The sequence below is a fragment of the Cydia strobilella genome, chromosome 14 (genome assembly GCF_947568885.1).
Source record: "Cydia strobilella chromosome 14, ilCydStro3.1, whole genome shotgun sequence".
NCBI lineage: Eukaryota > Metazoa > Arthropoda > Insecta > Lepidoptera > Tortricidae > Cydia > Cydia strobilella.
In genome coordinates, this window is record NC_086054.1 from 17,307,200 (window position 1) to 17,330,015 (window position 22,816).

The following is a 22,816-nucleotide window of genomic DNA, read 5'->3' on the forward strand; positions in this document are numbered from 1 at the left end:
TCATGGTTATACACTCTTTGATCATAGCTGTCAAACTCAAAAACATAACCTCAGAAACTTCGTAATTTTTGTAAACAAAGTGATTCACCATGTCTGGTGAAGAGAAAACACCCGCTGCAGCCGCGTCGCCGCAGTGTCAGTTCTTCGTACAGCGCAAGAAGCGGATGTGCCGCATGACCGTGAAGCCAGGGCGCCAGTACTGCGGCGAACACCAGCCGAACGCTGAAGCTGACCAGGTCTGTCACGTCATCAGCTCGTAATCTTCAACCCGTCCATTCTATAGCTAATACAATGTGCTTACATATTGACTGACGGACTTACAGTATCACTTTGCGTGAAGGATTTATCAACGGAAATCAACATCTAACTTTTCCATAAAAATTAAAATTCTACTAAGTATTTACATTTGTCTTAGACAACCATAATGTTTTTCTTGATTATTACTAATAATGATCAGTTTTCAGTAACTTTTATTTTTCAGACGGACAAGAGAATACCCTGTCCAAATGATCCTAAGCAGTAAGTTATATTCTATCTATTTCTCTATAATTTTTTATTTTTATTTTAACATACTTAAATGTTTGTTACACTTTTGCGTTTTCTTTTCACCAATATATTACTTACCGTTACTATTCTGTTACCAGCACCTGCTACGCCAGTAAGCTGGTGAAGCACTTGGCGATCTGTAACGCGCGGCGCACGGAGCAACCACCCTACATTGTGCACAACATCAATGCTCCGGAAGCAGTAGACACCTGCCCCAGGCTGCCCCTCAGTTCATACCCTAAGGATGCACTTGCTAATGTCATTGATAAAGTCAACCATTTGTATGGTAGTGAGTGTTGTAATGTGTACATTATTTCTTCTTCTTCCGAATTTAATTCTTTAATGTCAGGTCCAATTTCCTTTCTTTTCAGAGTTCAGATTGAGATCCAATTATTTATTCATGGTAAACATCATTCCATACAATAATATAAAAGTTACACAAAGATTTTAGATCAGCATTTCCCAAACTATGGGTCGCTAAGTCCCAACCCATTGGTGAGTTGCGTGCAAAATTTTTGTGGGCCCTAAAACATAAGACAATTGCCGACCGATCAGGGTAACAGGTGATATAATAATATTTCATGCTCCCTATTTAAGGCAGCCAAGATGTGGATCCTGAATTTGGCAGTTTTTGTTAGGTGGGTTGGAGCCAGTCAGTTCCAGATTCGCCAGATTCTTGTTTCGCCGGATTTACATTAGTATGTCATAATCCGAGAATCTGACAAAACAACTCCGGAACTAACCTCGGGGCCCAGTCAACTTTGGAAACCACTGTTTTAGATCATACAACTTCTGAACAAGAAATTCATCAATTGACAATTAAAATTTAGTATTAATTTTTCAAATTTGAAAAGAAAAAGTAATGTTTCATGACCAAAATATTGAAACACTAGCAGTAATACAGTGTCAGTGATCAGTAAATACAGTCAACATTACTTTTTATAACTCCCTGCCTGTCTGCTTATTAATTACATTCTTCCATGTAAAATTTAAGTCATTGATATTGTCTAAGTATTTTTTTTTATTGTGTACCTATCCATGGATTGTACAAACATGAAAAGTGCATCCCAGTTTGACCCTAAGACCTTGCTTAGCTCTGTTAAAAAAACATACATTAATGCAAAATATTTCTTTCATAGAGCATGTGGAAGGCCACATCACCGCGCAACCCCCTCAGCCGATCCACCGCGCAGTGCTACCAGAGTTCAGCGAGGAGGACCGTGCGGAGAGCTCCCGACGGCACCTGCGGCAGGTGTCCTCGCTGCTGTGGACCGCCGAGCACGCCGGCCTGCCAACGTCGCGGGCTTGCTATGTGGAGCTAGGAGCCGGCAAGGGTAAGCAACTTAACAATGACCAAGAAAAGCGAAAATCGAAGTTTATTCGTCTTCCTTTACAGTCTGGCAAAAAAGAGTAGAAATTAAAAAGTGGCAACACTGTAGTGTCGTCCCTTTCAAACCAATCTAAGAAAAACGGGACGACACTACAGTGTTGCCATTTTATAATTTGTGACGTTTTCAAACAAAAGGTACCACATTGTTGCTTACCATAAGGACGAAAATTGCTTGTATCTTTATACGAAAAACCTGTCAGAGCGTCCTTATGGCACCTTTTGCTTGAAAACGACACATTTCTTCGCTTTTTTGCCAGATGTACCTATTGTACCTATTTAAGTAAGTGACGTGGCCAGATCCTAAGGATGTGGCAATTATTTCATGAAACTATTTCACATGAAGTCAAACCTAACCTAACCATCAATTCTGATGATAAAATTCCATGAACTGGCGACGACATATACAAGTATTTGTGACGTTTTCAATCAAAAGGTACTACATTGTCGGTTGTCCATAAGGTTGATCTCTAATTGAAGCTATATGGAAATAGCGCCTTACTGACAAGCGACAATAAGTACCCTTTTGGTTGAAAATGGCACATTTGTTTATTTGCAGGCCAGCTGTGCTACTACGCAGCACACGCATGGTGTGCAAACACCGGTAGCCGAGTACTTGCCGTGGACCGCGCCCCGCTGCGGCACAAGCGGGACAACAAACTTCGTTCTGCTCCTCCCACACATACATCTCCGAGTGATAATGCTACGGAAAGTAGAGTCAGTAATCTTGATCTCCAAGATCAGAAAGGCAATATCGGTCATGCAAATGAAAACAACCATGAAATTGACAGCATGGATGCTAATGATTTAAGTGGTGCACCCAACAAGATATTGAATAGTGACAATATATCAAGTATAGTATCTACTGAACATTCAGCTAAGTCAAAAGACAACGGTAATAGTGAAACAATTAATAAAATATTTAATAGTGAAAAAATATCAACAAGTGAAAATTCTAATGTAATAGGTAACTCAAAAGATGGGGAGGATGGAGTACCACCTACAGAATCTAATGATCATATAACAGCTAACTCAAAAGACAAGAATGGGGAGACAGATAAAAATAAGGAGAGTGAAGTGGGTGTGCGGATCCGCGCGGATTTGGCTCATTTGGCTTTGGAGGCGGTGCCTGTTGTTATGGATTGTGAGGCCGTTGTGGGGTTGGCGAAGCATCTTTGTGGGGTTGCCACGGGTAAGTTTATGCATCGTGTACAGTCAGGATCATAAACCTAATTCATTGGATATAAGTAAAAAATATGTACATTTTTATTCCTGAAATGCACGCAAGATTTTAATAAAAAAAACACGATTTATTTTAATTGTTACTATTTTTTATTTAACCACATTTAACCACATTGTATGCATAATGCATATTAATTATTATCATAACCATGTTTTAAAAAGGTTAGATATAGGATATAGCGTTAAATGTTGTCCTATCTGTATACATACCAGTACGGTTTGGCAAAAAAGAGTAGAAATTAAAAAGTGGCAACACTGTTGTGTCATCCCTTTCAAATCAATCTAAGAAAAACGGGACGACACTACTACACAGTAACACAACACTGCCACTTTTTAATTTCTACTCTTTTTGCCAAACTGTACACCGTCTGACGTATTACAGATTATGCACTGCGCTGCATAGCGGCTCCGGGCGTGGCCGCCAAGACCAGAGGTGTCGTGCTGGCGACGTGTTGTCATCACCGCATCGAGCAAGCGCTTTATGTAGCCAATGAACCACTAAAGGTAACTTTTATTTATAAATCCCTCTCCCTATTCCTCTTAATCTTTCGTATCGATTTAAAATCGACGATTTTGGACTCTTCTAATTCTAAAGATGCTTGGACAGACGTTAATAACAACCCCATAAGATGCCTTTCCTGTGAGCCTTGTAGGGTTAGGATTAGAATAAATGGGTGATTTTGTCTGAGACACCTAAGTAGGTCATAATCAACATTCACTAGGGGGCTTACTCCGAAAACGCGAAAGAAACTGCTGTTTCATCATATGCCGGTATTATCTATTTATATTTCCATAGGTAAGTTGTTCAGTATTTATTTAATCGAATGGCATAAAAAGTCACAAATAAATCGAAAATATAACAGGTATGTCACAGGTTTATATCCAAGGTTCTCAGCCATTGGGCTGCGTCAGGGGTAAGTGAGAACAGGTCATCGGGGCTTCCGGGGTAGGCTCTGAGGGGGCACTCCTGGACTATGTGTTGGACAGTCTGCGACTCGGCGCCACAGTCGCATCTGGGCGAGTCGATCCATCCACAAAGATGTTTAAAATGTGCGGTACGGCCGAACCCTGTCCGCATTCTATTCAGCTTGCACCATTCATGTCGCGGGAGACTGAACCCCTTCACTTTCACACCGGGTGAGATAAGGCTACTAACAGATAGGTCTGTCTTTGACTGCCAGTCAGAAGACCACTTTTCTTTAAGGCTGAGTCTGGATTCTGTTAGAGTCTTAGCCAGCTTACAAGGTGGGTGACGTGATTTGAGTCGATGATAACAGGGGTTAAGGAACTCTTGACGCCCGGGGAGGTCCACTCTAGTTATAAGTTTTTGGGTTTCCCTTAAAAGAGCCTCTTCCCGTCTCAGTCTGGCAGGAGCAATGTTACATAGGACCGGGAGCCAGTAAGTTGTTCAGTAAGACCTACATATTCACTCGTCAATGTATGGTCACTATGGTCAGACATAAAATAATCTTGCTTGCTTAATAATATGTGACTTATCAAAATTAATTAAACTCCTTTAGGAACTAGGCATAAACGCCGAAGAATTCAACATAATGCTCGGCATCGTATCATGGGCGACCTGCGGCGACGGCCGCAGCCGCGAGCGCCGTCTCCTAGACCCTCCTCAGGAGGCACAGGAGGCACAGGAGGCGGGGAGGAGGCAGGAGGAGCGCGAGGAGACAGGGAGACGGGCCAAGGCGCTGTTGGACTGGGGACGTGTGCTGTGGCTGCGGGCGAGGGGGTTCGATGCCAGGCTGAGTTACTACGTGCCGAGGGACGTGTCGCTTGAAAATGTCGCTATTGTTGCCATCAGACGGTGACCCGAGTTGTAACTAAACATAGGAACAGTCAGCGGTAACAGTGGCTAAGGAGCCGTGGTCAACATTAAGTTGTGTTCTGATCGTTTTCCACATCTCGCCCGCTTTAATTACTACTTTTACTGTACTCAGAATTAGATTAGGTAGAATACATATGCGTTTGCGGACTTTTATTATATGAGATTACCGTGTTGCGGTATAAGTCTAATATTTTCATATTTGTGAGTTTGTTATTGCAATATTAAGTTTTAAAGAATATTTATTTCGTGATCTTCTTCCCGAAATCTGTTTTATTTTTATAGTTTTAACATTAGTTATTTGTAATATTAGATATTGTAAAATTAGATAAGATATTGTAAGGTATCCAAATAAAAATTCATTTGCAAATATAATTTTGTATATTTATATCAATAATCATTTTCTAAAAACAAAACTATGATTATCATTATTTTACACAATCGTTAATAACTGCTCAAGGAAATGCCAAACAATTACTCCTCGCGTTGTCTGGAAGAGATTGCTCGACCGCCGCGCGCCTCTCCTATGCATGTGTCTAAATACTAACGAATGGTTCGAGCAAGTCATATTAATATCTTGTGAAAATCAAAAATACCTTAATTCTATACAAATGTATTAAAATAAAACAGTAAGGATTATGCTAGCTATAACGACAATTCATTTCATCAACCTCTTGTCTGTGTATGAGAAGGATTCTGACCCAATTTTGAGTCATATTATTCTGCTCTATACAGATTACAGTCAAAAAGTGACATCCGCTTGTATTACAAGTTACAAGCTTTTGAGAAACGGGCCCGAGACACACATGAAAGGTTAATACTACTTATTTGTATGCCACTTACAGACACCAGGAGCAAGTAGACGACTATAGTTGTAAGTAAATACTAACCCCCTTATTCATAAACGTCTACTAAAGTTGTCAAGCCGCTAATAATCGTGTCCCTTTCCGACGTATTGGTATGATAGAAAGGGACAAACGATTATTAGCGGCGTCTCAACTTTAGTAAGACGTTTATGAATAAGGGGGTAGTTCAACATTTAACTGGCCATCGTAGACATCGTCAGTTAACATACGATGGTACAGTCCTAAGTGACCAATAGTAAACCTTAATGTCTTCACAATAAAGTTCACAAATAATCAAATAATTGTGGAAAACAAGTCGGAGAACGCGAGGCGAATCGACTACATAAACTATTCTCATTGCACTTCACCATCCATGTAAACTACTTATTAATACAAAATAATACTAACAGTGCTAACTGACCATTGGACCCTATGATCTTGCAGTAAGGTTCAAATTCAGTTAACAGAGTTAGTACAGTTGCCATCAGATATATCGCAGCGGCCGAGGTGCTCACAAATGTCTGAACACGCCTTATTGTCGAGGCGTTAGAGTGCGTGTTCATATATTTTTGAACACCTCGGCCGCTCCGATATATCTGATGGCGACTGTACGAGACAATGCCGTCAATAGCTCCCGACAATCGACTTTGAACATTACGGATATGGGGGTAGAGTTGAGAGTGGGAGCTATAGGATAGGGAATAATTACAATGAACTAAATGCGTACAATACAACTAACGATAACGTACAGCTATAGCGCGTCTCGCTCACAGCTGATGCAGTCAATAATATGTAAACTTTTTTTTTATCTCGTATGAAAATTTTATGGTTTGTAAGGGACGGATAATATGCCTGCAAAGATAACTGTAAACTAGAAATGGGCAGTGAATTGATTGTGTTTGGATTATATTTTTATAACATAAAATGTTTTACCTTTTGGACGCCAATGACGGATATATCGGCACCGCAGGTCCAACGCCAAAGACGGATTAATCGGTCAAAGACCACAGAGCAACATAGACCTACGTGCGTGTGCATAAAGTTCAATTTCAGTTTTGACACTTCGGTGACGTGGCGTCCGAGTGACAGCTTTTGTGTTTGACACGACGTCGAAAAGGTTTATCCAGCTGTGAGCGACGCGCCTCCTATCACCAAATGATTGCGTTAAAATAAATATAAAACTAATTTATACGCCCCTCTCCACGAAACAACTTGACTGTACCCTTTGAACGTCATAGGGACATAACTTATACAAAAACATTTTTTTGTTATACTACGTCGGTGGCAAACAAGCATACGGCCCGCCTGATGTTAAGCAGTCACCGTAGCCTATGTACGCCTGCAACTCCAGAGGAGTTACATGCGCGTTGCCGACCCTAACACTCCTCTCCCTCGTTGAGCTCTGGCAACCTTACTCACCGGCAGGAACACAACACTATGAGTAGGGTCTAGTGTTATTTGGCTGCAGTTTTCTGTAAGGTGGAGGTACTTCCCCAGTTGGGCTCTGCTCTAGATCTGGAATGACATCTCTCACACGCCAAGATTATGGGCGTAAGCGAGCTAATATAAACCTTATTTGAATTTTGAGGTTATAAACGTCGTTGACGCATCCAGGGGGGACATCAAGGGTCAAGCTGTGTCGTGTAGAGTGGGCGTTAATGTACAGTGAGCAGCAGAATTAGCGACGCGAAGTGGAAATCAACGCAACGAAACGCACAAAAATATGACACGCTTCTGTGACTACAAAAACTGGTTATAAAATGTTTCTTTGAAATAAATTGTGTCAGATGTATTTTCACGCTTCGCTGTGCCAAATATTATTTGGCAGTACAAGCCCTTATGAGAAAGTAATCCCGAGTTTTTTTCTTTTTGAACATACGCATAGCAATTGCTGCCATTTTCTGAACCACACACACACACACACATAAAGGGTTGTGCGTTAAACATCAAGGAATGCAACAAACAATCAAACAATAATGCCCCACGGTGACCTAACACCAACTCTTAACTGAACATAGACATTCTCACAGTAATAAGGTTACAGTTATCGCCACAGACTAACACAAAATGATGATTATAATTACATCTGCAAATGATATTTTTCATCACACTTGTGATGATATACATTTTTAAGCCAAAATAATGTTAATTAGGGTAGTAATTTCCACCTGTACAATTACTTAGTCCAATGTGTATTTGCGTCTCACATTTTGCTTAGTGGACTAAAAACCTTAGGTACATAAAGATTAAGATTCGAGCCCTACACCCCAGCAGGGGGTAACAGGAAAAGAGAAAGAAGAAGGTACACAAAGAATACATTTGGTCCGCCATTTTGGTAATTTTTGACATGAAGTATCCAGGCAAAGACTCATTCATACATTTCATTATACAGGCACGTTTAACACGTTCGATAATTAACCATACTTTGTATCATAAGTGATTGATATAATTTTAACAGTGTTTCCAACTTAGTTAAATAAAATGTATGAGTGCTACACTTTAATACAGTAAAACTTATTAATACATAGATTCAAAAGAAAAATCTATTATTCCCTCTCCCTGTACGCATGCGTGGAAAAACATACATTACAAGCAAGTGTGATGAAAATTTTTAGCAATCTACGTGAAAGATATGGTAGCCACCGACCAGAACCCCAATTTGAGCAATAATACAGTCAAGTAAATAATAATTCGATACGTTATTGTTATTACAGGAGTTATATTTGCCATTGCTTTCTCAAAATACATTTTACTGTTATTTTCTACTCGACTGTATTTCTGAGTAGTGGCTGTTTAGAACTATATATGATATACAAATGTTATATTACAATATTTACATAGTGATTCGTGATTTTTTCGTGAACTTCTGGAAGCTGGCAGGCGACAGAAGATCTAAGAGCGATTACGTGTTTTTTTAAATAACTTACACAGTTTCAATACTTAGCGAAATATATGGTTCTTTCGCACTCACATTATTTATAGAACGCACGACCACAATGGCACAATAACAGACGATGAAAGAGTGACCATTATAGGCTTGTTGACTAATAATATTTAAACTCAATGTTAGATATAGAATGTTAATAAATGCGATTTCACAGTACATTTTGCATTTGTTTTTTATAAACGCTTTAATGTCAACTGTCGAATACCAGTATGTGCCACTTTTAATATCATAATATTCACATTTACAACAATCATGTTACATATTGTATATTCGTAAGATTAACGCTCGATTTCACCGTAGACAAAACGACAGCAGATAATTGGAAGTAGACGGTACTAGGTTATCAAGCAATAACGGCTGCCAATTCAGTTTTTTTTTTCACTACTTTTCGCGTTTTACTGTGTCTTTGTCTATGGCTTAAATATGCTGTACTCTCTTTTTGCCGAAAATTGTATTGCCGAATTTCACTTGGCAACTAACTTTTCGCCAAAGTTTCATTTGACAAACCAACCGTTACCAAATAATTATTTCGCAACCATTTCATTTCCCAACCCCATAGTTGCGAAATGAAAATGACGTACTAGGTTGGGTTTGGGAGTTGGGAAATGAAATTCGCCCAAATGAAACTTTGGCGAAAAGTTGGTTGCCAAGTGAAATTCTGCAATACAATTTTCGGCGAAAAGGCAGAGAACTCTTAAATAGCCCGTAATCTTCGTTATGTTAAAATACAATTATTAAGTCGGGTCTGCAACAGATCGTGCGTGTGATATAATATATGGTTGTGTCCCGCTCGCTCGCTGTATGCTGTATACTGTATATATTATAAAGAGGCGACATCAGTAGCCGTAGCGCTCCTGGATGGAGGACACGACGCCGGTGGCGAGCGAGGAGAGCCGCCCCGCCACGCGGGTCACGCCGGCGCGGACGGACTCGCGCACCTGCACACAACACACAACACACAATCGCATCTTTTAATCACTTCTCACCGGCGGCGTGATATCGGCCCAACAAAAAAAAATCAATAGTCCAACTTTTAAACGGAAAGTACAGGCACAACTAAGTCGTAACAATGGCAAACTGCAATATGGGACATAAAAGTGAGAAAAAGAGGGAAACGGCCCCTTGACAAAATGTTACCACTTTTTCTGCACGAGCTACATGCATATGAAATTTCATACCGCCTTCTTATCTTAGAAAAATGAACCAAATTCTAAATGTTCCTGCTGACAAATTTACACACTTCCAAGTTGAGAAGTTAAAGGAGCTTTTAAGTATAAATGTTGAAGAAATATTGAATGTTACCTCATCGAGCTGAGGCGCCGAGACGGCGAAGGAGGGCTGGGGAGTGCGCTCGGGGCGGCCGAAGTATTCGGCGGAGCTGATGCTGCTGCTGCCCTGGAAGCGGGACAGGTTTGCGTCGCGCTCGAATCGGTTGTCCTGTAAACACACAACATTTTCTCATTAACTTGCTATATTTTGATTCCTGCTCAAAAGCACATTAAAAATCATTCACCCAACACTTCCCGCCGCTTCGTAAAAAGCAAAAGTAAATCAGAATCATCGCATTTATTAATGGCAAACTAATTTACAGGACATATGGTGCTACTTTTCTGCACTAGTGCGTAAATTAGCACATTTCGTAGCCATGTCAAAAATTTAAACTGTCATATGTACTGTAAAACGTTGTACGATACACGTGCGAATAGGTATTTCGCAACTCGTGTCGATTTAAAACACTCCCTTCGGTCGTGTTTTAATTTATCGCCACTCGTTTCGAATTTCCTCTTTTTCGCACTTGTATCGTAAATAACTATTACATTTCATATGAACGTATCTCTTTAAACTTCCGACACGGAATAAACTGATCAACTCAATGTGAAAATCGGGCCACGAATAAAAGACAACGGAAGGAGGTCATACTGTCTCGCGACCTTGGCACGAGTTCACCGCGACAGTATCTCGAGCGCGAGAAAGACTACTCGTTTTTCCTGGAGTAATTAGAAAGCGATGGGGAGAAGGGGACGAACATAGTGTCGCTGGGGCCCGCGGGCGGCGTCCTCGTGCTAATCCTAACGGAGTCGGAGGTTGAGGGAGGGTGAGGCTCTATGAGTAACCACAGTTGAAATGAAACAGTAAACAAGGTCAAATTGGAGGTCTGTACTGTGACCCACCTGTTCGCCAAAGAACTGCTGCGAGCTAATAGCCTTGGCGGAGCCGAACTTCTTGACGGCCGAGTCGTCCTCCGCGGCCGGAGGCCTGCGCGCGCCGCGGGACCGGCCCGGGCCGGGGCCGGGGGCGGGCGCGGGGGCGGGGGAGCGCTCCTCCGTGGGGGAGAACATGGTGTGGACCTGACGCACAAACAATTAGCTATAGTTGGTCGAGCAAATCTTGTCAGTAGAAAAAGGCGCGAAATTCAAATTCTCTATGGGACGATATCCCTTTGCGCCTACATTTTTTAAATTTGTCGCCTCTCTACTGACAAGATTTGCTTGAGCGACTATATTCCACATTATTTTCCAATATTTTTACAAATGTTACGTATAGCTTGGATAGCCAATTGTTATTTTTACTTAATGAAAATAACACCCCTATATGATACATGTTCGCGCCAGAACGGTAGCAACCATGTGTGACTTTGTGACGTCGTCATTGCAAAGCAGTACCAAAGAAACGTCAGATGTGAATTGCAAATTGAACACGTCGTGTCGCTTCGGCCGGCCTCGGCGAGCTTCGGCTTTGCGTTCCCCCTCCCATCCATCCCCCGCACGAGACTCAGCCCTAAACGACTCACTCACACAATGACGCGCGTACAGACGTGCCGTTCACACATAGATACGCAAATGATTTTTGATGTGTCCGCCGTGTGGCCAAGTTCTAGATCGCTGTTCGCTTGGGATGGCTAGTTTTTATGTACACGCTATACTATATTTTAAGGATGAATGTATTTACCGTGCGCGACGGTTCCGGCTCGATGTTCTCCCACGACGCGGACAGCGCGCGCGCGCGTCCTTGCGCGTGCGCGTGCGCGTGCGCGTGCGCGTCGCCGAGCAGCGAGTCCAGACCGCGGCCGGTGCTGTATGGCTCGTTCCTGCAATATGAGCTTTACATATATGACTACTCTACCAACTTGTGACCTTTTGGATAGTAAAGAGCAATTTTACGACTGTTTTAATCATACTACAAAAATATCTCATTAACTATAGAAGACTTGACAGAAATTCTAAACGTTTTATTTTACATGTATACTTCCTACCTAGTAAACCTGCCATCAGGCAGGGTATAGTGCTACAAATATCTATTTACCGCCACTGTAATCAGTTTGACATATACTCACAAATAAAAACACTTTGAACTTTGAATTTTAAAATCCTAATAGAAATAGAGGAAATAATACTTTATTTATCAGAATATAATTACGATACTAGTTGTAAGTACAATGAGAGGAAACGACACACGGTGGGCTGGATGGCTCGAAAAGAGGACATTCGCACTTTTTTCAGAAAATCATTTTTTGAAAAATGCTATCCAATAGAGAATTATATGAGGTAGGTAGGTAACAATAAATGTGGTATACATTTTTGCGAAATAAGGCATATTGACAGCAGAAAAAAATAAAGTCTGTTTTTTTTTGTATGGGACCCAAAAATAGGTATCTTGTTTCTCAGAAACTATTAGAGGTCCCGTCTTCTACCTTTCAAGACTTTGTTTTTCTACTTTTATAGAGTAAGAAACGATAAGCAGATTTTCTATTCAGGTGCTGTTTTTTTTTTTAGTCCAGTAAAAGTTAACACATTTTCGATTTTTTCGTTTATGTCTTTTTTGGGTTTTTACATTATATTTCGATAGTTAAAAGTAAAAATGATAATAACACATAGTATATGTAACGTTTATTAAGTTATAAAAAATCCTAAGTACATTTTTTTCATTTTTCATACAACTAAAAATAAATAATCTAATGTTTTACAATAGACACATGTCATTTAAAATAAACAATAAACAACAAAAAGTAATATGGTTATGGTATAATAATTACGATACATAAATAACATTTCTTAAAAAAATACATATACCTAAATACAAAAATTACTACACTTAGTGAAAAAGTTATTCATTGGTATTTTCTAACATTTCAAAAAGATTATATTCATGGTCGTCGCTCGTATTATTTTCTATAATTAGTAATTCTAAAGCTTCGGGTGAGAGTTTTTTAGCTTTCTTAGTTAGTCGTGGCCTTAGAAGAGTTATTTGTGGATCAGAAGATATAAGAAAGTTGTGCAAAATATCTTCATTCGTCATGGTTCTGCTACATTTTCTAGCATGGTGTTCTCTCACATTGCGAAAATCTTTGTTCCTCGCTTCTGATGCTTCTTCTGATAATTTTCCAATTGGTAACATGCCGAAATGCTTAATTATGTCAGCCCCATGTATTAAAAGCTTGTGTACGCTAGATGGCATATAATACCACGCGTATAACTCTTCACTTGTACACAAAACTGCAGTTTCACGACAATAGTCAGAAAATTTTGTTATATTTACATGTTCTCCAGAAGCAATCACTTGCAAAATTACATGAAATTAAATATTGTAAAATATAATTAACATTTTATGATTCATTTTGTTTTTGCGAATAATAATTGTTTCAAGATAAAAGAATACTCACTATTTCGTCTTCCATAAAATGATTGAGTTGTAAATAACTAACAACAAATTTGAACCAAAATCAACTGTTTCCCAAAAAAAAAAGTAAAAATCGTCGCATCTGTAACTTGTTATTAATATTATAGAATTAAACTATCAAAAAATATTGTGCCATCCGAAAAAATCGAAAATGTGTTAACTTTTACTGGACTAAAAAAAAAAACAGCACCTGAATAGAAAATCTGCTTATCGTTTCTTACTCTATAAAAGTAGAAAAACAAAGTCTTGAAAGGTAGAAGACGGGACCTCTAATAGTTTCTGAGAAACAAGATACCTATTTTTGGGTCCCATACAAAAAAAACAGACTTTATTTTTTTCTGCTGTCAATATGCCTTATTTCGCAAAAATGTATACCACATTTATTGTTCCTCATATAATTCTCTATTGGATAGCATTTTTCAAAAAATGATTTTCTAAAAAAAGTGCGAATGTCCTCTTTTCGAGCCATCCAGCCCACTGTGCGACATCTTCTTAGTTAAAACTAGTATGGTACAGTCGCCATCAGATTTATCGGAGCGCCCGAGGTGCTCACAAATATCTGAACACGCCTCTATTGTCAAGGTATTAGAGTGCGTGTCCAGATATTTTTAAGCACCTCGGCAGCTCCGATATATCAGATGGCGACTGTAGTATGACATTATTACCTGATCATTGTGAAGACAGAGTTGAAGTCATCGAGTTCGTCCAGCGTAGACCTCGTGTTGTGCGCCGGCGAGCCCTCCTGTTCTATTATTGTCATATCGGACGTGGCAGAATGTGATACACCGCTGCAAAAACACAATAGGATATTTGATTACTAGTCAAATTAGTTTCTTTTTTCGAAATGTCAACACGAGGTTGCTACTATGAAATTTATATCAAATTGTTGTTGTTGTTGTGTTGTTTTGTTTGTATGAAATGTAGTTTACCATGAATAAATGAATTCTATTCTATTCTATATCGGTCCGACAGCTGACGGGAGCTCTGACATGGGTGAATTTAACGGAAGCGTCTTTCCGATATCGGATGTCGGAAGGCGCCTATGACAAAAACAGCTGCAGGGGAGTGCCATTAGCATTAAGTCCGCCTTTTTTGCGTTATTTATCGTTTTTTAGTAATAATGATTTATTAAATGCATAAAAAAATACAGGGACACATACGTCTGTCGCATGGATGACTGTGGACTCCCTAAATCCGTTCTCTATTCGGAACTCAAGAATGGGAAACGTAGCCACGGGAAGCAGTTTCTCCAATATAAAGTCGTTCTGAAGCGCCATCTCAAAGCTTGCGACATCCCATCAGAGCGTTGGGAGGAGCTTGCGGTTAAGAGACCGGAATGGTGCAATAAGGTAAGAGAAGAAGAAGCTCGACTTGAATACCTGGACCAAAAGCGCCTTCAACGAAAGTCTCGACCTAAGCCGTCCTACGCATACACTTATAACGAACAAGGGCAGCTTTATTGTGCACAATGCGACCGGATATTAAAGACAAAGTTCGGTTTTGCGAGTCATACACGTGCTCATCAGAGGAAATTGTAAAGGTCGCCGTTGAATGAAATGAAATGAAATTCTTTATTTTCAGGCAACTATTACCCATAGATAAATACCTTAAAACTATCATACATATTAATTTAAAATAAAATAAAAAACTAAAACTAGAAACACACAATTATGGCTGCGATACAGGATACAGGATATGGAGGGCTATATACAATATATACATACTGTGAGGTCCCCCTGTGAGCCGCAGCTATCCCGAGCCGGTCGGCCTCCGCCTTGCGGGGGGCCGCATTGTACGCCAGCCGCAGACTCGCCACCTCCTGCTCTACTTGCTCGATGCCGGCGGTCGACTGTGATTGTGTCGCTTCGGCCTTCAGCTTCTCGGCCATCATGGCTTCGCGCTCCATGTCCTCGAAGTTGGCGGCGACCTTGGTGGCGCCTAGGCCGCCTTTGCGGGCTCCCAACTGTAAACACACAAGTTAGGTTAGCTGACTGAGAAGTTATGTTTTATCTCTCTTGTTTGATAAATTCACCTTTCATGTGTAGATAATGAAATGGATTTTTTGGGTAGGTGAGACTGGTCAGAATTGTTATAATTTACGTCTGAATTGAATTCAATTGCACTGACCGTGGTTCGCTTGGGCTGAGGTTTGCGTGCAGTAGACTGCGCGGGCGACTCCCACAGTCGCTGTCCGGAGCTCAGCGCCTCTGGTTTGTTGTCCACCTGTCATAGCCAATATATTTATCTATACAATTTCGTAGTAAGCCGCGATTTTCATGATAGTACATCATAAATCGTATCTTAAAATCGCGGTTTCGATCCCTGTGAATTTCTCGGAAATTACGTAAGACATATAATTTAATGTTTTACCAGTAAGTTACGGTGAAGGAAAATATCGTGAGGAAACTGGACCGGCCTTCCCATTTGGGTTTGGGTTGGGTGGGCAAACGCCTAGGAAGATAATATTGGCAAAAAAAGCCAATCTTGCTATTTACAAGCTTTACACATGTTTGCATGTAAGCTTTGGACATGTTTAATATTGGATGTAATAAGGAAACATAAAAAAGGAATAATAGCACATTACATTTCAAAAGTATAGTATGCTCTTTGACAGATAGGAAAAGTCAAGAAGTTAATCCTGCCAAAAAAAATCATGTAAAATGTTGCCAAGAAGAAACCATAAGGCTTGCTCTGTCAAGGGTTGGGGGTAATTTACTATTAAAAATCCTGAAATATGTATCTGGGGACATCTTTTATACAATCTGCTTTTTACCGATACAAACTTCAACCAGTTCAACCCCCTTTTCCCCCCTAACGCTCAAAACTGGTAATAAAATAATTATGCTGTTTACAATTACATACATGTAAGTTATGCAAATGATTCACCAGCCTTATCCATAGAGCTCGAGTTAAATGTAAATAAAAGGGCATTAAGTTAACACTTTAGTAATGAGTGATAAAACCAGCACTGCACACTTTCTAAATTATTAAATGAGTCATTAAGTTAACACATATAAATTTATGAATTGGTAATTTATTATAAAAGTTTTACCTCATTACAATGTAACACTTTTACTATTGCTGTTGTTGTATGTTGTATGATAAGATTTAAAAACAACCGGACAAGTGCGAGTCGGACTCGCCAACCGAGGATTCCGCATTTTTTAGTATTCGTTGTTATAGCGGCAACAGAAATACATCATCTGTAAAAATTTCAACTGTCTAGCTATCACGGTTGATGAGATACAGCCTGGTGACAGACAGATGGACAGAGGAATCTCAGTAATAGGCGAGTCCCTTAGGTAAACCCTTTGGGTACGGAACCCTAAAAATCAATTACTTATAGCCATAGTTACTTACAGTTATGGACATCATAAATTGACTATAAGTTAATACTGTTTACTGTAAATCAAAATCTCATGAAAACATAGCAATGTACACAAAACAGCTGAGAACAAAAAACAAATAAAACTCTACAACTGCAACATAAAAATGGTAATATTGAAATGGAGTGCGTAGCGTCAATGGGCAGAGGTGTTACCTGGGGTGGGGCATGCAGGTTAGAGTTAGTGCCGAGTGAGGTGGCGGTGGTCTCAGCAAACCAATCCGACTCTACCTCCTTTGTTTCCTTCGCCTCTGCTGGCGCGGGGTCTATGTGGAGCTGGAAAATATATTTCAATAAATAAATGGTTTCATTTAATTTCATTCTTATTTTCTGTTAACAAACTCATTGAAATCAGCCCATAGTTTAAACCTAAAGAATTAAGATTTAAGATAACATCTTTTAAAGAATTCAAGAATGAGAAGTCAAAAATATTATAATTTTTTTTTGTTTCATAGAATTATTTCTATGAATGATTTCAAGCACCCAGAACTAGATGAGTTGTTATAAGCAGTCATTCTAGCTTTTAGCAAATAATTAGAATTTAAAATTAGGTAGTCATTTTGTAGGAAATATAGATAATAGACAGATATTGATTGAAGTAACTTACTTCTTTAACTTACCCATCTCTAAAATATCACAAAATATGAAATCACTTATTAATTCTAGAACTACAATTATAAATTTAATGTATGTGTCTAGATATCAATTATGATAGCATTGTACCTTGGTCCCATAGGTGTTCATGGCCTGCTCAGACATGGTGCTGAGCTTCTGTCGGTACATCTCGGCCACGCGCGAGCTGTACTTCTGCCGCGCGTCCTCCGTCTTCAGGCCGTTTGTGCGGAAGTACTGAGTCTATAGAGAAAATAAATGTTGTGTATAGTTCCTCTTCACAAGTGGATGGTGGAAGTACCTAAAATTCTATATATAAAGCATACACAATATCTTTGACTAGAGAATTATTTTAGAATCAATTAGGCGGATGTAATGTTTAACAAACAGAAGATTTTTGTGTATGTGTCATGACAGATGTAATTTGTTCCAATAATACAAGAGATGAATCTTTCATGAATATCTCTTTTCAGTTGTAATTGTGTGCTCAAAATGATATCACTCAGGCTTAATTTCCTTGTAATATTGTAGCAAGTCATTATGAGCTAGATTAGAGACAAGTGAGATTATGACATACGGCGTTGGCATTCCCGCCCAGCTGCATGTTGCGCAGCTGCTTCCATGTCCAGTTGGTATCGAGCTGCGTGGAGCGCACGAACGTGAGGTGCACGCCGAGGCTGCGGTGCACGGCGGAGCAGTCCAGGCAGATGAACACCCCGTACGTCACCGACGACCACGTAGGATTCTTCGCGTTGCAGTCGAAACATACCTGCGCCAAGCAAACCACGTCAAAACAGTCACTCAAAACTCATGCCCATACTAGTTAGCTGTCGATTTATACCCACTTTATTAGCCTGTATGGCTCGTAATCTTTGAAAAACTGCTTCAATATCGCTTTTACTTGGCCCCGAGTCAGCCATTTTCGACGTGTTGTCACGTAAATGTCAGATGTCAAACTTGTCACCACGACACGAAGAACGATCGGATCATCCTCCCGCCCCCCCATTTCATAGACAAGATTGTTTCACCACAGAAATAAACCGCTGAACTTTTTCTAAGCGCTGCTTGTTGCGCTGAGTGTTGGTTTTTAGTACATAATTTCAATTACAATAATCAATATATTTTCTAATATAGATACATCTTCTTTACTATTCTAAATATCACTTTTATTGTGCTACGCGCTACTTGAAATGGTTTTTGATATTTATTGTTAATCCATACTTTTTAGCATTAACGCTCTATCTTGTCTATTAGTAGTTATGGTCGCGATCGCAAGTCAAATGGACGCATGTACTTTTTGAAAAAGATTTTGTTGATAAACTTAACAATAAAGTAATCGGTTTCTCACGGAAAGTAATTACGGGGAGAGCTGACCGCACAGGCGATTAACATTAGTGGTATGCATCGCTGAGGGATAAAGCCACGTCCTCTGGAAGACTCAATCGGCCACATCTCGCAATCACATTAAGCGGTCATTGCTGCAGCCTGCGGAGCTCCAGGCGCTAGTGAAAGTCGGGCTCGTATGGAGCCGTGGAGAAAATGCGTTTAAAGTGAAATCTGTGGTGAAGTGAAGTGTTTTGAATGGATAACGTAAACTTTGACGCGAGCGGCGAGGACATCGAGCGGGCGCTCATGGACCTGGGCCCGCTGCTCGGCGTCGCCATCAAGGAGGAGGCGCCGGACGAGCTGGCCGCGCCCGCGGCGCCCGCCGCTCCGCCCAGCGTGAGTACCGACTCCTCGCCCCGCGGCGCTCTCGCGAGCGACACCTTACATTACAACCTTGGCGATTAGAAAGTCAGATGCGTGCGCTACCGCTTTCTCGTCCTTCACTTCTTTTTCTTAATTGTAAACCATAAAAGTTTTTACTTTTGTTGGTTTATTTACGACTTAGTGACAGACAACAGCTGATTAGTGCAACTGACAGTAGGTATTAATTGATTACATATCAATCAAGTGTGAAAGTGGTTTCATATGGGTAAAGCAAAACAAGATTTATAAATAAGTTAAGTGCAACTACAGGTTACAAAGGAAAGGTCTAGCTCAGAAATACTCATTTACATCATAAATTATATCTAGCCTTATTAAAAAACGAAGATATTATTAACTTTTACACAAGTGAAGATATGTAGCAAAATTCATAATTGTGAACTGTTCAAAAGAGTTGAGGTTGCATGTTGAAATGTTTTCCTTTTGGACCTTTTGTAGATTTGTTAAGCAGATGCAGCTTTAAGCACCGCCTAAAAAGATGGCTTATTGAGCGCCCGTTCTACAATTATGACGAGTTCATAATGACCAAGGAATTATAATTGTAAAAACTACTTGATTACTTTCTATTAAGTGTTGACTTTTATAATTAAGTAAGATTTATATAATTAAATTATTACCTTGTATCTTTTTGGTTTAAACTGATATGTAATGTGATTGCGCTTACTATGTAAGGATTATTTATTTCCAGTAATTTTTTTAAGTTGTACCCAGACTGACATGTAAATTAGCTTTACCAATAAAATGATTATGATTATGATTATGATGTAAAGGCTAGGGTTTCAAATTACAGCATCATTAATAAGTAATTATTTAATTTGAACCATCAAGTAATTAATTTATGTATGTGTCATAATACTCATAATTCTAGTCAACCAAAACAGGTGCTCGGTATGAAGTGTAGGTGCCAGTTGCTAGCTAAAGGTACCCCTTTTCCTCTGCATATTCAGATCTCACACCACCTATAAAAAAAATATCCAGGGCCGCCACAATATAAATAACTTTGTATCCTGTTGAGAGGAAAACTGTAGTATATAACGAATCTACCATCAACAATATCTTACAGACAAAGCAAGCAAAAATATCTGGCACAACCTTCAACACAGCCGTTATATCTATCTAATCAAACAGTATAAGGCCAAACACACATTACATGCATAGGCAGCATGTTTCAAGCTCTCAACATTATTCGTAACTTACATTGTTAACTTGAATGTGTTCAATACTATGTAACTGTTGAAATTAAAATTAACTGTAAGGAGGCTGCATGCACTGTAAGTGTGATTAAATATAAGAAGATAAGTCATTTATTCTACAAATCACAATCACACATACATGGGACAAGATGAAAGACAAAAAGGGACAAGATGAAAGACAAAAAAAAAAGAACAAGTTTACAAGAAGTAGTATTTTTGTATTCATTGACCTGCCTGTAGATAATTTATTCAATCTTTGTTTATTGAGCATTATTAATGAAGTTGAATCAAACACAACTTTGTTGTTCCAAAAGGTTAAGAATCTGTGCAGATTATTGTGGAAATGTTGGCTAACCATACTCCAACAATAACAATTTCTGGATTGAAGAATTCACTATTTAGTATTCACTTAAAATTATCTTATATTTACAGATGTGCAAATTGCGAAAAGGTTGAAAAGTTTCAAAAAAGTTGGAATAGATCTCAGAAATTCCAGGAAATTTTGCAAGCATTGTTCCTGAAACCATAATTGGCCTGATGACAAATTTTGAAATCCCTTTTAATATTGTCAGTACACTTGTATTAGTTCCCAAAAACACAATATTTCAGCTATACTCAAAAGTTATATCATGTAATAATATTTTTTGTATGTAATAAATGTTGATGTGTGTGGTGAAATAAATAAATATAGTTGGTCAAACCAAATTGTCAGTAAATAAGAACAAAAAAAACTATACTCATCCTTTTCTTTTGGGTGCTAGTACTAGTGTAAGACAATAATAATATGATTCTCTCTGTCTATGTTTGAAATGAGACAGTCCTTTGACAAACTATATAAAAATTGTTTGAACATCCAAACTCTTCGGTGAGGATACGGTCAATGAGGTTGTCTATGCTGCTCAAAGAAATATGTTATGTAGTGATGGATGACATCCCGGTTTGGCTTACTTCCGATTAGTATTTCAGTCAAAATGGCTGATTGGAGAATTTTGCACTTTTATTTTATGAAAATATTAATAATGCTAATGTTTATACTGAAATTGGGCCATTTTTAGGGTTTCGTACCCAAAGGGTAAAAACGGGATCCTATTACTAAGACTCCGCTGTCTGTCTGTCCGTCTGTCACCAGGTTGTATCTCATGAACCGTGATAGCTAGACAGTTGAAATTTTCACAGATGATGTATTTCTGTTGCCAACAACAAATACTAAAAACAGAATAAAATTAATATTTAAGTGGGGCTCCCATACAACAAAGTGATTTTTTGCCGTTTTTTGCGTAATGGTACGGAACCCTTCGTCTGCGAGTCTGACTCGCACTGGGCCGGTTTTTTATTATTAGTTTTTAAGTTATATTTTATAGTATGTATGCTAGTTTTAAGGCTAGTGCTAGTTTCTTATAAAGATTTTTTATTTTCATAACGTTTTATGGTGGCTGAGACATGACAAAAGCTCTATTGACAGGTGGTGAGCGCGTGCGATGGCGCCGAAGGCGAGCGGCCCGGCGCCGACTCCGGCGAGCGCGCGGACTCGCTGGCCTCCCCGCGCGCCGGCGCCGGCGCCGCGCTGTCCGCCGCGCGCTGCGCGCTCTGCGGCACCGCGCTAGCGCTCGCCCACGGCACGCCCAAGCTCATGGAGTGTCTGCACTCGGCGTGCGAGCCGTGCATCAACGCCAAGATCGAGGAGAAGCAGGCCTCGAGGGACTTCTGCGGTGAGTAACAATGCGAATATCAGAGAGCAAAACTCAGGTGCGTCGGGTCGATGGTTTAGAGCGTCCGAGCGCGGTGCGGTTCTGAGCGAGGCCGAAAGCTGAGCTGTAGGCAAGCAGAACTCACGTGTTAATACTTGTTACCTTATGGCAGTCGACGCAGTTGGTGACGCTCGGCAGTCCTCACGCGACGCTTTTCTGATGCGAGGCCGAAAGCTAGGCTGGCGAGTAGAGCTCATATGCCAAGAATAGCCGGGTTTGTTAAGTTTTGGATTGGGTGATCATTGATGTTTGATGCCTTGTTCGGTCTCGGCCTCGTTAAGACCTTCGGCGCTTCCGTGTGAGTGCAGTAGCGCGGTTATCACGGAGATGCGAATTCGCACGTCTCTCCGGTATATGTGCGAGACATGACAGCGTTATGCACGTATATAGCGATATGTTCCGCTAGCACACCCGAGCGACGTGCGTGCGTATTCGCACCCCAATGTGAAGAGGTGGAGATCGGACACCGACTAGTGCAAACAAGACGTCCAACGCCGCTGTACATACTGCTATATAAAGGAAAAACATGAAAAATACATTCATAACATGTACCTATAATATTGTGCAACTATTTACACAATGTCTATGGTTTACGTTCAGATTAATTAAATTTGTTTCCAGTTCCACACTTTC

The 22,816-nt window shown here is 39.9% G+C and overlaps 3 protein-coding genes across 3 annotated transcripts in view; 2 read left to right on the plus strand and 1 right to left on the minus strand.

The window, feature by feature from the left end:
• The first annotated feature begins 35 nt into the window (after positions 1–35).
• LOC134747322 (tRNA:m(4)X modification enzyme TRM13 homolog) lies at positions 36–5,378 on the plus strand. Its single transcript, XM_063681959.1, has 7 exons — positions 36–236; positions 482–519; positions 645–835; positions 1,686–1,880; positions 2,493–3,125; positions 3,558–3,679; positions 4,696–5,378. The coding sequence occupies exons 1-7, from the start codon at positions 90–92 to the stop codon at positions 4,993–4,995; spliced, it is 1,626 nt and encodes a 541-aa protein (XP_063538029.1). The 5' UTR covers positions 36–89; the 3' UTR covers positions 4,996–5,378.
• LOC134747323 (ADP-ribosylation factor GTPase-activating protein 3) lies at positions 5,372–18,429 on the minus strand. The gene is made up of 11 exons (XM_063681960.1): positions 18,321–18,429; positions 18,053–18,244; positions 17,587–17,718; positions 17,020–17,139; positions 15,606–15,701; positions 15,203–15,441; positions 14,144–14,266; positions 11,751–11,889; positions 10,973–11,149; positions 10,104–10,238; positions 5,372–9,739 (listed from the first exon to the last, which is right to left on the minus strand). The coding sequence occupies exons 1-11, from the start codon at positions 18,393–18,395 to the stop codon at positions 9,638–9,640; spliced, it is 1,530 nt and encodes a 509-aa protein (XP_063538030.1). The 5' UTR covers positions 18,396–18,429; the 3' UTR covers positions 5,372–9,637.
• A 283-nt stretch (positions 18,430–18,712) lies between these two features.
• The window catches only part of LOC134747330 (E3 ubiquitin-protein ligase TRIM33), a 25,420-nt gene continuing 21,316 nt past the window's right edge, over positions 18,713–22,816 (plus strand). Inside the window, exons 1-2 of the mRNA XM_063681968.1 lie at positions 18,713–19,197; positions 21,898–22,144. Coding sequence (XP_063538038.1) covers positions 19,057–19,197; positions 21,898–22,144 — 388 coding nt within the window. The 5' untranslated portion in view covers positions 18,713–19,056. The remainder of the gene's footprint in view (positions 19,198–21,897; positions 22,145–22,816) is intronic.